The sequence below is a fragment of the Xiphophorus maculatus genome, chromosome 1 (genome assembly GCF_002775205.1).
Source record: "Xiphophorus maculatus strain JP 163 A chromosome 1, X_maculatus-5.0-male, whole genome shotgun sequence".
NCBI classification, from domain to species: domain Eukaryota; kingdom Metazoa; phylum Chordata; class Actinopteri; order Cyprinodontiformes; family Poeciliidae; genus Xiphophorus; species Xiphophorus maculatus.
The window spans coordinates 19,773,713-19,791,848 of record NC_036443.1 but is presented as its reverse complement, the minus strand read 5'-3'; the positions used below and the strand labels follow the sequence as shown (position 1 = coordinate 19,791,848).

The 18,136-nt window shown below is 36.7% G+C and overlaps 1 protein-coding gene across 3 annotated transcripts; it reads left to right on the top strand.

Annotated features, from left to right (window-relative positions):
- The first annotated feature begins 1,873 nt into the window (after positions 1-1,873).
- Positions 1,874-9,943, top strand: abtb1 (ankyrin repeat and BTB domain containing 1). Of its 3 annotated transcripts, XR_002753231.1 has the most exons (13): positions 1,874-2,361; positions 3,545-3,607; positions 3,706-3,761; positions 3,874-4,018; positions 4,143-4,302; positions 4,399-4,444; positions 4,593-4,709; positions 4,854-4,966; positions 5,045-5,143; positions 5,231-5,398; positions 5,763-5,963; positions 6,432-6,708; positions 9,869-9,943. XR_002753231.1 is itself a non-coding variant. In XM_005801680.2 (12 exons), the coding sequence occupies exons 1-12, from the start codon at positions 2,039-2,041 to the stop codon at positions 6,636-6,638; spliced, it is 1,698 nt and encodes a 565-aa protein (XP_005801737.2). In that variant the 5' UTR covers positions 1,874-2,038; the 3' UTR covers positions 6,639-7,354. The 3 variants fall into 3 exon arrangements, 2 of the variants coding, with proteins under 2 accessions (XP_005801737.2, XP_014325228.1); XM_005801680.2 differs by lacking the exon at positions 9,869-9,943 and having other exon boundaries at positions 6,432-7,354; XM_014469742.2 differs by lacking the exons at positions 1,874-2,361; positions 9,869-9,943 and having other exon boundaries at positions 3,706-3,787; positions 6,432-7,354.
- Positions 9,944-18,136: the final 8,193 nt, after the last annotated feature.

Genomic DNA, 18,136 nt, shown 5'->3' with positions numbered 1-18,136 from the left:
CCTGCTAAAATGGAGAAATAAAGAGTTTAGAGTGAAATAGCTTTTTCTACAAAATCACACTTGTTCTATGAACTGCTGATATAAGTTTTAAATCAATAGGATAAAATTTGAGGAAAATAGGTAGGGCATGCATATTTTGGCAGGCTCGACATCCATATTGCCAAAAAATGCATCCCTGCTAACTTGGATAAATAAAGAGTTTAGAGTGAAATAACTTTTTCTACATAATCAGAGTAGTTGTATGAACAGCTGGTATGAATTTTATAGCAATAGGATAACATTTGAGGAAAATAGGTAGGGCATGCATATTTTGGCAGGCTCGACATCCATATTGCCAAAAAATGCATCCCTGCTAACTTGGATAAATAAAGAGTTTAGAGTGAAATAACTTTTTCTACATAATCAGAGTAGTTGTATGAACAGCTGGTATGAATTTTATAGCAATAGGATAACATTTGAGGAAAATAGGTAGGGCATGCATATTTTGGCAGGCTCGACATCCATATTGCCAAAAAATGCATCCCCTGCTAACTTGGATAAATAAAGAGTTTAGAGTGAAATAACTTTTTCTACATAATCAGAGTAGTTGTATGAACAGCTGGTATGAATTTCATAGCAATAGGATAACATTTGAGGAAAATAGGTAGGGCATGCATATTTTGGCAGGCTAATAATAGGCTTTGCTGTAAAATGCATCCCCTTCTAAAATGGAGAAATAAAGTGTTAAAAGTGGAATAACTTTTTCTACATAATCACACATGTTCTATGAGCTACTGGTATAAGTTTCATATCAGTAGGATAACATTTGAGGAAAATAGGTAGGGCATGCATATTTTGGCAGGCTAATAATAGGCTTTGCTGTAAAATGCATCCCCTTCTAAAATGGAGAAATAAAGTGTTAAAAGTGGAATAACTTTTTCTACATAATCACACATGTTCTATGAGCTACTGGTATAAGTTTCATATCAATAGGATTATATTTGAGAAAAATAGATAGGGCATGCATATTTTGGCAGGCTCGACATCCATATTGCCAAAAAATGCATCCCCTGCTAACTTGGATAAATAAAGAGTTTAGAGTGAAATAACTTTTTCTACATAATCAGAGTAGTTGTATGAACTGCTGGTATAAGTTTCATAGCAATAGGATAAAATTTGAGAAAAATAGATAGGGCATGCATATTTTGGCAGGCTCGACATCCATATTGCCAAAAAATGCATCCCCTCCTAACTTGGATAAATAAAGAATTAAAGAGGGATTTCACCTTTTCTACATAATCAGAGATGTTCTATGAATTACTGGTATGGGTTTTATATCGATAGGATAATATTTGAAGAACATGGAGAGGCCATGCATATTTTGGCAGGCTAATAATAGGCTTTGCTGTACATGCATCCCCTGCTTACATGGAGAAATAAAGAGTCAAGAGTGAAATTACTTTTTCTATACAATCACACTTGTTTTATGAACTGCTGGTATACATTTTGTATCAGTAGAATTATATTTGTGGAAAATATATAAGGCCTACACATATTGGCAAGGTAATAATTTGCTATGCCAGAAAATGCATCCCTCTGCTAACTTGAAAAAATGAAGAGTTAAGAGGGACTTCACCTTTTCTACGTAATGACACTTATTCTCTGTGCAACTGCTTTACGTTTCATATCAACAATAGACAGGGGATACAAATATTGGCAGGCTCAGTCATTAAAATGCATCCCCTCTACATTAATATGCTAGACAGTTAAGCATGATACAAAATGTTCTACATAATGGGCCTCTGTTTTGTAATACTTTAAGCTAATATGATGTTAAAAGAAAAATCGGGAAATTTCAAACCAAATGCGCAGAGCATTTTCTTCAGACACGGACTGAAAAACGTTCGACTCATTTGTCTCAATAAATGTGTAAAAACCGTATTTATTTCAATTAATCTGCGATATAAAACCCATCGTTTTAAGGCTGACATGTTTAAGAAACGTGATATTGTTACGAATATCTTTAAAAGTTTCGTCTTCGGTCCGTTTCCTCATTAAAATGCGAGTGTTTAGAAAGATGCGCGCTCCCGCGACAGGGGATGCAATTCTCGGCAGGCATGCATTTTTGGGCATAACACCGGCCCCTTTAACGAAAACACAGAGGCTTCGAAGAGGCTGCAGCGGCGATTTGTCAACAAGGTGTGAGACAGTCAACTTTCTGTTCGTCCGTCGAGCTCCACCTGCAGCCACACCAAACCATCACCCACCTGTCCGGCAGACAGGCCGTCTCAATGCATTTCAGAGGACCGAGAACTCCGAGGCGGCCATGGATGTGTACGACTTGTTTAGTAGTTGCAGAAAGGGCGACATTTGTAGAGTCAGGTAACCAGCGGCTCTGTTAACGTCGTTTTGGTTTGCAGAAACACTGTTTCACAAGCATCTGCTTCATCAGGCTGACACCTGGCATAGATGTGCGATAAAGCAAACGAAAATAATAATTAGCCCTGTCCTGTCCCGTTAACTGCTGTTAAACGATGTTTTGCTCAGAAGCAGAAGCGGAAGATTGCTAACATTAGCGCCGATGACCCAGCTTGTCAGGCTAACGTTTGTAGGTCAGAGTTTGTGTGTGCAATATTTAACATTAAAGTCTTTAATATTGCTATTGCTGTATTTTCCAGCGATATATAGCATCAGGCCTTTTTCTATAAGATACATTTTCGGTTTTTGTCTTAAAACATTTATTTGCTGAAGCATTTTGCACGTTCTACTCTAATTTAACTATCTTAATTTGTCTATTTCAACTGTGTGTAACGTATCGATTTTTGATAGTGTGTATGTACAGCACTTTCTGGACCTCCGGTTATTTTAAGGTGCTTTATAAATAACTGGAAAGACATTTTCACCCATCAGATAAATACTAACAACGTGCACAGCTAAGTCACTGTTAATGCATTTTTTTATGTAGACATTTTTATTAAAATACATTTTAAAATATTGCCATTTTATTCAATATGTAATTTTACTTTATGGGTAAATTAAGTGTTAAATATGGATTTAGTACTACTTTACTGTCAAGTGTTGTTTGGAAAAGACTTTATTTTTGACCATGTTAAAAGAATCCAGACAAAATAAACAAAATGGCCTACAACTGAATAATGAACCCGTCTCCTGATAAAATTAGTCCATACTGTAAAACACATATCATTAAAAAATAATCGATGTGACCATTACCTGTAGTAGTAGTAATAATAATGATGATGATAGTGATGATAATAATAATAATTATACAGAAATTACATTTATAGAAATGAATTTCAGAGTAGTGGTACAAATTAAAATAGACATTTCAAACAAAATACTTAGATTTTTTTTTTGTCCTTGCAAAGAAACATTACTTTGTTGCATTTATTGTTTTGTTTTGTTTGTCTCAGATTAATTTTTTTCATAAATTCTTTTGTTTTATTGCCTGTAAATAAAAGGAGTCCTTATCCTCCTTAAAAGGGAGGGTAAGGACTGTTGGTAAACTCAATATGCTCACAGATCAGACCTTATGGTTCTCTTTAAGGTACCTTGTTGAACAAAGGGATGTGGACCTCAATGTGAGAGATAAATGGGACAGCACACCTTTGTAAGTATATTGTTTGCAGACCTGCAGTTATTCTAATGCTATTCACTACAAAGCATTATCATAAAAGTATCCTAAAAAAAGAGCTGTTTTTCCTACAGGTATTATGCGTGCCTCTGTGGCCATGAGGAGCTAGTCCAGTACCTGTTGGCTAGTGGTAAAATTGAATTTTCACTGGATAAAGTGAGATTTTCATAATAAAAGGATGTTTGCTGAAGGATTCTACATTTTGATTCTGTTTTTTTTTTTTAATGTGGATTCACTTCCAGGGGCCAAGTGTGAAGCCAACACCTTCGATGGTGAAAGATGTGTGTATGGCTCCCTGAATGACTCAATCCGACGCCTGCTCAAAGATTACAAGTGTGTCAGCGTCCGTGCCATGCAGCGCAATGATTTTAACTATTTCCTACACATGTAAGTGTGAAGATTTTCTCTTTTTTTAGGGTATTAACTTTGGGAAAAAAGCAGTAATATATTGTTAAAGCTTGCGAAGGTAAAACAGTTTAGTATAAAACATACCCCTGCTGTTTCCCTTCAGGTTGTTAGAGCAGGGTCAGCACAGTGATGTCAACTTCCTGGTTCATGGACAAATGTTTGCAGCTCACCGATGTGTTCTCAGCGCACGTTCAGAGTACTTCACCGAAATGTTTGAGACAAAATGGAAAGGAAAGAACCTTATAACCCTCAAACATCCTTTGGTAATTTAGAATTTTACTTAAATAAGTAAATTTGTCTCATTCAAGTTTAGTGGAATAAATTTTATGTTATTGGAACAAAAACTGTTTTGATTTTAGATCAATCCTGCTGCCTTTGGAGCAATTCTTCAATATTTTTATACTGGTGAGTATTTTTTTTATGCTATATTTTGATGAAAAAGAAAATAGAAACTGAAATACATAAAAAAAACAACCTAATTAACTCTAATTAGACTAATTTAAAAAATGCGTAACAAAAAAGTGAGAACTTTATTAGTTTTATAATGTTACAGGACGAATGGATATTGATATAAGTCTGGTGGAAGACTGCAGGCGACTCGCTAAGCAGTGCAAGATGGCAGACCTTATGGAAGAACTGGAGAATAAATGTAAACAGGTGTATGAATTTGGTAAGACTGCTATTTAATATATTGTGTAGTTCATAATTCATATTGCTAATTTATCTATTTTTCTCTTCTGGAGCTTTGATTGTTTTGATTCACCATGAATTATAATCTGAAATGATCTCTTTTTCTTCTCCTGTCATTTTGAAGTGTCCAACAAACCTGGAACTTGTGTCAAAGTTCTTAGCCTTGAGCCTCGCACCTGTCAGCTCCAAGAGGAAATGGCCCAGTTAGCAGACTGTGCACTGCCCACTGAACTAAGAGTGAGACGCTAAACCCAGTGAAATTCGGATGCTAAACACAGATCAACTGCTACTACATACTCTTCTTTCCTTCCCCAGGTTGGATTTGGTGAACTTCCCTTTAACAGGGTTGATCTGTTCCCTACTTACCCTGATATCTGTTTCAGAGTAGAGGGTTTTGATTTCTTATGTCACAAGGTAGGAATTTCAAAGCCCACAAACATGAATCCAAACCCTACAATTATTATTCTGTTAATGTCAGATTTTAATAATGTGTGTTTTCAGGCTTTTTTCTGTGGGCGCAGTGATTATTTTAAGGCCTTACTGGAGGACCACTTCAGTGAGGGCGAGCAGCTGCAGTCGCAGCCCAGTACCCCGGTGATAACGTTGCACAACATCTCCCATGAAGTCTTTATTCACGTCATGTATTACATCTACACTGATGACACAGAGGTGTGTGTGAACACTGTCAAAAGCTTTTAAAGTGCTGTGAAAAAGTACGATCCTTTTATTCTGGTTTAAATGTTTTAAATCATCAACCCAATTTTGTTATCAGACAAATTTAAGTGTAGTAATGCCATTTTCTACATAGGATTTTATTTTTCAGGAAATATATTTATTTGTTTTAGTTCATTAATATAATATTAAAAAGTTTAAAAATCATTTATTAAATTACCACCAAAATAAATAATTAAACATTAGGAGCTTATTGAGTTTTTACTCAAAACAACAGTGATGCTTTGTATTCAGCGGGATTGTCAACACTTTTTTTAATGCGCTCATCTTGAACGCTGATCGGTTCTTCTTCCCCGTCCAGCTGACGATGGACAGCGTGTTTGATGTGCTCTGCGTGGCTGACATGTACCTGCTGCCGGGGCTGAAGCGTCTCTGTGGGAAGACGCTCGCCAAGGCGATCTGTGAGGACAACGTCCTGCACATGTGGAAGACGGCCAAGCTCTTCCGTCTTTCTCGGCTGGAGGATCAGTGCACAGAGTTCATGGCAAAGATCATTGAGCGGGTAAGTGTGTGTGACCCTCATCATTGCTCAATTACCTGTGATTTCAAACCTGGTTGTTACTGACTGTGGTTTTACTCCTCATTTAGCGTCTCAAGTAGCTGACGGTCATTTTTTTCCCCCTCTCCATTTTGTACCTTTGTAGTTTTGGTTGTGTTGCATTCAACCTTTTTGGGTATGAAAGCTTTAGGAAGTTTCATGTCTGTTTTGAATGGAATGAACAGAGACAAATTCTCCAAAATATTCAGGAGTTTTACAATCAACAAACGTGCTATGCTAGCAACACACAACTACAGGAAATGAGAAAAACATAAAATGATGATGAATCTAAAATTACTTAAGGTAAAACAGTAAAATATAAAAATAGAACCACGATGCCGTTATGGTGCAGTTCTAGATGATCAGGTCAGACACATCCAGTTCCTCCTCCAGATGCATTCACACCTGTGTACCTGCCACCTCTGTCCACAGCTGGTGGAGCAGGACGAGTTTGCCGAGATGATAAAGGAGGACGCCGCGTCACTGGAGGAGCGACAGGAGACGGACTCTGTCCCTCTGGTGGACGACATCCGCTTCCACATCGCCAGCAACGTACAGACGTACAGCGCCATCGAGGAGGCCAATCAGAAGCTGGAGGCGTTGGAGGAGCTGCTCTCTAGCATCAATATTGACTGCTGAGCGGAGTCATCAGATTCCTCTATCTGGTGCTGAAATGTTAAGATCATGTTTGGAGGGAATCTTTAGTGAGGTGAGAAGAAAAACATATGCATCTTTATGTTTACAGGTTCTATTTTATTTACAGCGTATGGCACAGATTATACCATATGTGATGGTTGTTGGGGAGTTTAACTCATTTAATAGGAAGTCCATACCAAACAAGAGGAAAGTGATCTGGTTTGTACTGATATTAATCTCTGAGATTGGTTGTGAAGAAGAAGAAGGATGACATATTAATAACAGAATACTTTTGCATTATTCATGCATGAAATTAAAATGATCTACAGCAGCTAGATATAATTTAACGTTTTTCATGTGTATCATGTAAAACTTCAATAAATTGTATTTTAGTGCTTTAAAAAGGCTATATAGAGAGGATGTAATGCTCTAATTCTCACATTTCAGAACAATGTGATTAAAAAAATATTTTTCCTCCCTTTACTAGTTCAGATAACATCCTGTTAGTCTTCGGTTTTATTAAATTGTGTTTTGTGGTTACTTGAAAGTATTTTGTGGCTCTCCTTTACCTCACTGCTTGAACTGTGGGATTCCCTCTTCACACATATCACCCTCTAATCCACTCTTGCACTTTGCTTCAGCTGAACATGGAGCTTATTTTTCCAGCAAACCCATTTTGCCTTATGTGTGTAGCAAATAAATAAAATAAAAATTGTTAACAGTGCTGTCAATTTCTTTTATCGCCTATTGTAAATATATTTTCTCAATATTTTCTCATATTTTCTTTCGCATTAGAACTTGCGTTACACACATAAGTATTATTTGGCTTCATAAATGACTAAATCAGATTTTTTAGTAATCTCTTAGACATTCATCTTACTATGCTGGTTAGAAGTTTATTTACAATTGTCAGCATGACTGTCATATTAAATTTAAGCTTTTAATTATTTTTACTGTTCTTTCAGGGAAGAATTATGTAATAAACTTAATCAGTTTTAAAAACAAGAACTAGATGCTAAAGTTGCAATTTATTTGCATTTGCATTTCTTTGCAGAGTCAAAATAATACATATGGATCAAATATTTACATACAGCCCTACTTTAATTAATGACCTATACCCTTATTATAAGAAATAACAGTGCTCTTTTAATTTAGTTTTTAGATCATATTTCCACAATTGCTCTAGACATTTTGCCACATGAGCTAAAACCACCAGTTACAAAATAAAATAAAATAAATATGACAAAGAAAATGTATATTATGATTAACTAATTTAGTAGTTAGTTAATTCTTATGGGCACCATAGAAAAAAGCAATAAGAGATTTGGGCTACTAATGATTTAAAAATCACATAGCAGTTCCTTCTGTGCTAAGATTTGTAAAGCTGAACTTTATTCACACTGAAAGCCTGTCCCAAATTTGTTTGGTTGATTTGAGTTTTAAGACTAGATTTGTCTGGTGGTGCATAAACAATTTAAGTAATTCTGATTCAAAGAAAACCAAAATTTTGAGTTCTGTGCATAATAAGAGATTTGATGCACCGTATTGCCTTATGTAACCTTCAGGGAAGAGTTCCATAGACAGCCTGAAGATGGCAGCATTTCTTATTTTATCTCCAAGATCAGTCTTTCAAAGCTTGTAGGCTTCCTCTCAGTAGAGTGGCTGCATTATAGACTTCACCATGTTCTGTGAACCAGGGTTTTCTCCAGCCAGGACTCTGAACTCATAGGAATGTTGTCTGAAAGGAGTTGTTTCACAGTCATTCAATCTTCACAAGTTCCCTGCACATGAAGGATAGGATGTAAATAAGTCACACTGCATGCATGTCTTTGCATGTCGCTCAGATCTGTATGGATGCTGGCCTGTGTATTTGCTCTAGATTTTGTCTCTTGCACCCATGTAGTCTCCATCAGGCTCATTCCAAAGACTCTAGGAGGCAATAACAAAGCTGTACATCGGCTTAAGGGAGCCCCCTGTGTTATGAGCTCAAATCACAGCAGTGCAGCGGAGCAGCTGTTAGGACAAATTACGGTGAAGTTCAAAACTGTTGCCATCCTTTAGAAAACAAAACTGCTGGCTTCCAGCCTGGCCTGCTGAATGCTTACAAGAAATAAACAATCCAATTAGTTTTCACTCAGAGATTCCTCCCCAAATGTTTTACAAGTTGTTGCTAAGCCACTCGCTTTGTTTTTACTCTTGGATGGGAAAATCTGGACTGTTGCATCCTGCTTCAGACAAACAGACATTATGCTTTAGATGTTGTTCAGTTTCCCTTGGAGAATCTGTTTTTAAATCAATGTTGAAAGACTTAACAACTTCAAAAGAAATCACAAGGCTGAGAGAAACCAAGCGAGTTGTGAAAACTAATTGCGGACAGAATCATTTTAGTGGTTTTAGACATGAACTGTGACCTTTATCACTGTAAGTGATAAAAAAAAAACAGTAATACATTTGTTCTGCACATTATGTGTTTGATTCACACACATATAAAGGTGAATGACTTCCCATTCTTAATCCATGGGCTTTAAAACGATGTCACTTAAACCTTCGTAGCTATAACTGCTGCACCTCTTCTAAGAAGGCTTTCCACAAAGCTTAGGAGTGTTTATAGGAATATCTGAGCTTTCTTTCAGAAATGCATTCGTGAGATCAGACACTGATCCTGGACAAGAGGAGCTCACTTACTGTCTCCAGTTCAACTCATCCCAGAGATGTTTTATAGAGTTGAAAGTAGGATAATGTGCAGGCCTGTTTTCCCACACCAAACTCTCTCATACTGGACTTTGCTTTGTGCACTGGTTGAAAACTTCATACAATTCACAGAAAATTACCCACTGTTCTTGAGCCGATGTGACAATGCATAGTGCAGGTTGGCCCTTGCATTCATTGACCACACTCTGTAATTTTACACAGAGACCAGAATTGTACCATTTGATGGCTGACCCAATACTTTTGGTATTTTCTTTTGGCATTTACTCATTTTGAATTTAGTTCTCTTATTTATTTGTCTTTTCCTCTCTATATTAAGGCACTGCGAAGAAAGGTAAACTTGCGCTTCATACTGGTATCTCTCTGACCTAAGTTTTGTTTTGCATTTGCTTGCTGCAGATGTGGACATATTCCAGTGCATCTGGTATTGTTATCAACAATAACCCTGGTTTGAACTGTCTTTGCCTGGGATATTCACCACACACTTTCTACATCATGTACAGCATTTTCTGTACTCTTCCCAGATGTTCCAGTTTCCAGCTGTGAGACCACATTTTCAGCACCATATCACCTGCTGGTAAGTGCATGTGTGAACAGCAGCTGCAGAAATAGTACAGAACGAAGTGTCATATTCTGCTAAGGATCTGTAATGATCCTATGTAAAAATTATTTGAACAGGATGATGTTTTAAAGTTTATTTTGTGTGTGAATTTTTAACAACCATTAACATCCAAAGTATGTCATAGAAGGTGTTATTTTCTCTCATAAGGACTAGTGCACCTTCAGTGCAACAGCATTCAAACCTCAGCAAACGATGGTCTTATGTTCTGCTTCCCCAAGAACAATTTCACATTGAACATTTTTGCTGCAGTGCCATTATTATTCTTCTCAATCTACATGGTGGCAAAACAAACTTGATCTAAATGTATTCCTTCATAGATATTTGTAGTCAGAGCCTGTGTACCTGGATTTTATACACTCACAATTCATCTGGAAAGTTTTCAAAACGCTTCACTTCACTTTGTCCACAGCCTTATTCCAAATTGTATTAATCTCTTTCCTTTAAGTTCTTCAAACAAATACCCAGTTAAATGATGTTTTTGCAAATTAATTAAAAGCAGAAAACAAAGAAACCACATTTATGTAATGACTCACAGAATTTGCCATGAAGCTTAAAATTGAGGTGTTTCCACTGATCATCGTCAAGATGTTTCTACACCTTTAATGCAGCCAGAATGCACCTATATTCAATTACTGAATATTCATTATATACTTTACGGGTAAAACTATACACACCTGTCCTGTAAAATCAGGTGCTTCAACACATACGTAGTTACATATTCTATAGTTTTCTAAGTAGCAGGCCAGGCATCAATTGTTCCAAAATGATAAAACTGATAGCATAAGATGTAGTGATGAGACTATGTTTTTGTCATGATTTATGGATTTGATGTTAAATTCCTGGAGGTAATCACAGGATATTACCTTCAGAAATATCCTGTGATTACCTTCAGGAATCACAAGTTATTTACCACTGCTTATTCACTCTAGAATAAGCAGTGGCCCTAATGAAGAGCATTTGAGTGTTGGATGAACGGCCGACTCCTCTCAACCCTAATTAATATAATCCTTATGACTTTACTGGTATTTGAAGCTTAACCTCTAACCTTGTCATCAGCTCATCTTTACGTAAGGTCAAATGCCCTGCAGTAATATTTAGCTGGGTTGTCTTGATTAACATATAGCATTACTAATATGCTAAACTGAGACTGAGCTGAAGGCAGGGCTGTACATATGAGCCGTGCTCTGGGGTAGTCTGTTTTTTCTTTCTTTTACCAGCTCATTCGGATGACACTATGCTTTCCGTTAACATGACTCTGATCCCATAGTCAGCACAGCACCAATACCGGTACTCTGACAGGCGTTTAGTCAAATTCTCCTTTTTGCCCTTTATAATTGTATTATCCACAACACAGTGATGTGTAAAGGTTTAACTTCACAGACAATTTAAAACAGTAATGATGGTATGTGTATCCTCTCACCATAGACAAAGAAGATGTGTTCTTAATGGCCCGTTGTGTTTTGAAATACAATGTTAATCCAAGCATTAATTTTCCTTTTAAATACCCTTTCTTCATGGAGAACAATGGCCTGTATTTATCTCTCCTGTAATGCGTCTAATGCATCACCTTAAGAAGAAAACAAGGGGAATGATCTCTTGGCTTTGAGTCATAACCCTGTGACTGACTACAGTAAACTTCAGAGGGAAGAGTACTAGAGTTAAAGATAGAAAAAGTCATATTCTTAATACGAAAAGTAAGGATTTAGGTTTGCATTTGTTCCATTATTTCTTTTTGTAACAATGTTTCAAGGCAATAAATCTTACACAATTGGAAATTCTGATTCCTCTGAAATAGGGCAGCAGTTGCAAGGAAAATACGTGTTTACTGTGGGTTATGCAGCAGAGTTGAGGATGTGGGTTTTATCTATGGAAAACTTTCCAAATCCCCCTAATACCTCACTGGAAAAACAAGGCTTGTCATTACTGGAGGGAATGTCAATACAGAGTCGCACCAAGATGAGGTTCTTAAAGAATATAATGACTCGATACTTAAAAACTCCCAAAGAGGTGAACACTTGCTCCTCGCAGACAGAGGTCTTATCAGGGGCTACCTGCAGAATTCAGTGATGGAAACAATGAAATAACCTGCTTGTTGTCCTGACCTCAACCTTACTAATCACCTGAATGATCAGCTTGTGCATCCTGCTTGATGAAGAGTAAGCAGCACAACGATGTACCAACCAATGAGTTGTTAAACTGCCAATATGCTTTGTTTCTTTAATCATCCGGTCCACTAAACAAAACCAAACCAGAGCTAATAGCACAATTAATTATTTGGAATTGTCTGAGAACTCTGCTTTTCAACCTATGTTTTTACTTTGCAAATGTGGTACCGTTTAAAGGGGGGGGAATCATGCTTGAGAAGTTATGGAGCAAACACATATTTTCTTACTTGCTAAGTTTATATGCTCTTTTCATTTTAGTTTCTATCTAGGAGAGGTTTTTCTTTCCATTGATTTTTTTTCCATAGGTTTCTTCCATCTCACTTGATTTTAGTCTCCCTACCACATATAGTACCCTGATGACGTGCACACATCATGCAGAGTTGTGTCATTCACACCATCTGTTCTCCTGCACAACAACATGTTCATCTCAGTGACCCTCTACATGCAGCTCACACGTAGTGTTCATAAGACACCAGAGCAGATGGAAATGACTACATGAGGCCAGACAGAAAGTTGATAACATGAGCTCTGTTGCAACAGTACAGTGGATGTATGTACACATATATTGGATCGCAATTTCTTTTTGTTCATCTTCAGGTGCTTCATGATATTTACTTTTCAGTTTTTCAAATGTAACTATTTTTGTTTCTCTTAATAGTTATTGGGGGCCATGAGTTAAGAAAATACTAATTTCTCAATAAAAAATAGTTCTAAAAATCTGAAAAGCATGTTAATGTGGGAGAGTTATTTAAGCTCTATAACCATAGGTGGAGCATTAATATAATATAATAATGATTTAATGTATGTAGAATTAAATTATAAATTGTATTTTATTTGTGCCAAAAATTTGAATCCATGTAAGAATATTGTGCAAGAAAAAAGTAATATTAAATATAAAATATCACTTTTGGAGAGAATTGCTGCAAATAATGTCATCTTGGCATCATGACTATTGTTTAAATAAATATAATTTTTAAAAAATCCTGTTTAAAAATTGTGATTTTATTCGGGTGATGCACAACTTAGAAGAACATATTTTGTTTTGTAAACTCTACTTTCATTTCATTTCACCTAATTTTTTAAGTTGAAGTTTAATAGTAATTATAATCAATATCAATGATACAGCAACTCACAAATTCTACCTGATAAGATTAAATTCGGGCTTGCCGTGGTGGGGTAGGGAATAGCGCAACCCATATTTGGAGGCCTTGAGTCCTCGACGCGGCCGTCGCGGGTTCGACTCCCGGACCCGACGTTATTTGCCGCATGTCTTCCCACCTCTCCTTCCCCGTTTCCTGTCAGCCTACTGTCATATAAGGGACACTAGTGCCCACAAAAGACCCCCTGGAGGGGTAAAAAAAAAAAAAAGATTAAATTCAATATTAACATCCATGGAAACGTTATAGTGTATGTTTTTCACCTCGTAAGGATGTGTATTTTAAAAAGAGAGGGTTCCATCATGTTACTGCCACATCGTTTAAGCACCAGAACCCTGTGAGATTTCTTTAACCATGACTCAAGCTCATGTTTATTAAGCTGGTATGCTGTTTATCTCTCTGCTTTCCTCTTGGTTCTGCTTTGGAAGTGTCACTGTCAGTGCCTTGCACTTAACATAGCCACAGTAATATGGGATTAAGCCTTACATGCTCTCTTGAGCATTAGCAGCCAGGGCAAAGACGAGCAAGCGAGCAGTGGTCGCATTAGTCAGCTTTGTCCAAGACAGTTGGTTCTCTGACAAAGCTTAGTAAATATAACCTACATTACGTCACAGAAACACGACATTCCGGGATCTTCCGGATGCTTTAAAAGTTGTGTCCATCAGATGCAGATCTGATACATTTTTACTTCATCAACCACCCCTTTTTTCCTCCTTCAGTGTTTGTGGATGGTTTGATATCAGGCTTACCAGCATGTTTGGCATTGAACATTGTCAGCTCTGAAGAGATAACAACGGCGTCGGCATGTGAGACAGGATTACAGAGTCACCATGTGACTGTTCTGCCCTTAGACAGACCTCTAAGAACAGACTAGCTAAATCTGTCCAAGTCAACCTCTGGTCTCGAACTCTTCAGATGTAAACAAAAAGGTAGACTGCTGAAAAATCTACAGATACATCCTTTAACTTGATTTGCTGAGGATAAAAAGTACAATGTTAACTTTGGCCTGATTTTGGTGCACTAAAATTGTATACCATTGAACCAATGTCTATTTGCAAGACTTTTGGAAAAGATTTACATGAATTACATTTACACATCATTTACTCACCACAAAGATTCATTTAAAGGAATAATTGAGTTGATGAAACTCAGTCAAAAGTTTCCAGTAAAAATCTTGTTGAGACACATACAGAGTGACTCAGAGTACATGGGATTCGGCGAGTTACACTTAGACCTTCTTTAATAGGCTCAGACTCTAAGTAGACTCCTAACACTTTCTTTAATTTTAGTTCATAAACTTCCATTCTAATGTTTGCCTAATAATCAAAGCCTTTGTATCTCTGAGACATTCTGTCTGGTTTCAGACATAATGGACTCTTTATAAGTGGACTGTTTGGATTTGGATTTTCTCTTTATAATATTGTTTAAACAAACAGAACTGGGGATAAACTTAAAGTAATCCCTTAGATTGTTTTGTTTATGTGAAGACATTAACATGAATCAGTGCTTTAGCCCCTATAGGGCAGGTGTCAGCTTTAGTAAATTGTAAATCTCTACTTTTTTGTTACAATAAACATAAATAGTTTTAAGTTTCTTGCTGTTGAACAATGTCCACAATGTTGTATATGTCTGCTTGATAACCGAAGACCTGGGTCCTGGTAAATCTACCATTGGTTGAGAAATAAGTTGAGAAATAAGGGTAAATAATATCCTTGTATATTTCTGTTTCTTTTACAATTTATTGTACAAAATTAAAGAAGGTCATCAAAACATCAGAATTCAGGAAGAAGGGTAACCCTGGATCCTTCCTGCATCAAGTGAAAAGTTTTGTCCTAGTCACACGACTTGAAGCATCAACAGCAGTCGACTTTGCAGGAGTGTTCACTGTCCTTGGATCTTTGTTTATGTTAAAACCCACCAATATTCATGATGAAGTAGGATATTGGTTTTTAATCTTATTAAGGTTTTATTCAATTTTATTCCTGACCTGTCTGGTGTCACACTGAAAAAAAAATATACAGAGGTTGACTAACTAGTAATGAGGTGATTTAAGAAGTTAACTTACCCAGAGAGAAACGATTTATGCCTACAATACTGCTGACATTACTGCAAACATTCACTCCCAAATGGATACAATAGATGTTTCTGTTAAGTTCAGAAAGAAATTTAACATAGTTGCTGAATTTAAAGTAGGTTTTAGAAAATGTGAAGTCAAAGTACTCTTAGCAGGCATCGATCCTAGGTCAAAGATTACTCAGTGTCTCCTATGTCCTAGAAGCTCTCAAGGTGGCATATGCAGGAAATACCATGTTGTTATGTTTCCACAACACAAAATCACCTGTAGTCATGAACCAGTGAGCCGTGTGAAAGTGATTCACAAACTTTGATGGCTTGATGGATGTCTGTTTTATGTCACAACATAAAACACTGAATCATTTTTATGATGCTTGAATGTTTCAATTGGGATTTGTGTCAAATTTTAGGGTGAGTAACAAAAACTTCCTTTTGTAAAAAAATAAATAAAATAAAATACTTTGCTGAAGTTATGTAGCTTTGTGAAGCAGAGGCTAAGTGGACCTCACATTTGTCTTTGGAAATTAATATAAATTTCCTCATCATGTAAGGTTTTTTGTTGATCTACCTGCTATTCTAACTTGTTGTAAGTTAAATACACTCTCATGCATTGCCCAGCTACTTTAGATTCAAGATTTGTTGCACAAACAAGCCCAGTGTGCTCGAACCTGCATTTTTTACCTCCCAGTCACTTTCCTGTTTCCCCCTAACGTCAGAAGGCAGTTGTCGTGCTGACAGGTCTTTTGTTCTCTGTGGGTGAAACCACTGAAACTCCAGGCCATTGGCTGGCCGCTTTATAAAAACACTGTTTACAGTGTTAAAATGCACAATGCAGGTTTACATTGTAAGAAAGGCAGAACATGATTGTGGATCTGAAGAGTGTGGGATGCCTTCACTTCAAAATTAATATGAAAGTTTATGTGTCACCTTGTGTGTCTGAATGATTTTAATTTGACTAATTTTAATAAATATTGCATGTATTTTCTCCTCATATTTGTGCTCTTTGATTCTTGTCCTGTCTCATATGCAAACTATGAAACATCATATGAACAGTGAGGTATAATTTAAATATGAAAAATAACTATAAAAATTGCTTAACGTTTTAAAATATCTTTGAACCATTGCTGTGTGACATTCCAACCGGATCTGTACATTGCTGTGGCTGCAGGCGGATATGCGTTTAGTGCTTATATCAACAGTTGTGTTGACTTTTACTGGACCCTTATTTTCATTTCTGTCAGACTTCCGCTGAACAACTAACATGTTTTAACCTTTCAGTAAGCCCAGTTTAAGTAAACTTTTCGGCACTAAAAAAAAGAAAGCCAAAAAACCCCCGCCGGTTTGGCCTTTGAACCAGGCTTCTCTGTGTTTATACCTGATAAGATAGCAGTCCTTGAATTTGTTTGATCCTTTTGAAATATCTGCTGTGAGTGTGTTCAGACTTCAGACCATGATGTAGAGGAAATACACAAATAGTATGTATTTATGTACATACTATAAATACGTACATATTTATAGCTTCCAGATGTAGTTTCACAAGCAAAAGCGATAAATACAGAGATAAATGTTTGTTTTGTTCACTTTAGGGAAGTAGGTCTGATGAAGTAAGACATTTACCGGCTTATATGTGATGATGAGTGGTGGACGCTTAACCTACTTCTTTGGCCCCTGTTTGGTCTCATGTGTTCATTGTATGATTGACAGGCAGGTAACCCAAATCCGCTCCCCCAGCAGGTAAACCCCTCAAGGCTTGTTGGATTTTTTTCAGCTGGAGGTGTGTAACAAATAGTCCCCAGCATCCAGCCTATGAAGCTTGAGTCTTTGAGAAGAATTATAATTTTAATGTTTCGAAATGATTTAATTTGTTAAAGGAATAAATGTATTCAAACCAACCTGGTTCTGTATGGAGAAGCAATAGTCCCATAAACCTTGGTGGAAGCAGTTCTGTGCCAAGTTTACTTCGTTTGTAGATAATGTCTGTCGCTGTGGTTCACTGCCTTAAAAATGGCCTTGTAACCCTTTCCAGATTGATAAATGTCAAGGACTATTTTTTTTTTCATCTGTCCTTGGATTTCATATAGCTCCTCATATGATGTGTTACATCTTAAGATCTTCATCCTATTTCATGGTGTAAGACAAGTTCTGCTTAACAGGAATTTCACTGCTGCAAGTTTGAAAACATTCAGGCCTGGATTGACTTTTCCTGAGCTTTCTAAAACAATCTACTAAATCACAAAGAAATTTAAACAAGTGTTTTGTTCTTGTTGTTGCTAAACAGTCAAATCATAATTTGAAAACCACATCTTGTGTTTACTCGTGTTTTCTGATTTTAATCTTGCTTGATCATCTGAAGCACTAAAGAGAAAAAAACGGAAAAGCTCAAAGGCGGTAAACACTTTTCCACTAAAATGTATCACAATGACTTGGGCACATACTGTTTTAGAGGTGTTTAAGCTTTAATTTCTGCTGATTTTTTTCCCCCTGCTTAACCTTGCCTGCAGAGGAATCTTTCAGTTGTTAACTGACTGCTACATGCCAGCAAACTGTAGCCAGTCATTGTGAACTCTCTGAGCAGTAACCATGGACAAACAGAGAGGACACATTACCGTATTAGGTTTTGTTATAAGTTGATACAGTCTTTGTTTATATTTCCTAGATAACACATGTTGCAAGAGCACGGATAAAGAAGAAAAAAAACTGGCATTGCTATAACTGTGCCTCGTAAAGGAAGGGTTTAATATGAAAGTTTAGTGTTTCTGTTTCTGTTTGTTAGAA

Bases quoted from the DNA above. Each gene is read 5' to 3' on its own strand.
- abtb1 (XM_005801680.2), top strand. From the start codon at position 2,039: ATGCGAGTGTTTAGAAAGATGCGCGCTCCCGCGACAGGGGATGCAATT. The intron at 3,608-3,705 runs GTAAGTATATTG...TTTTTCCTACAG, and splicing joins AAATGGGACAGCACACCTTT to GTATTATGCGTGCCTCTGTG. The intron at 4,019-4,142 runs GTAAGTGTGAAG...GTTTCCCTTCAG, and splicing joins TTTAACTATTTCCTACACAT to GTTGTTAGAGCAGGGTCAGC.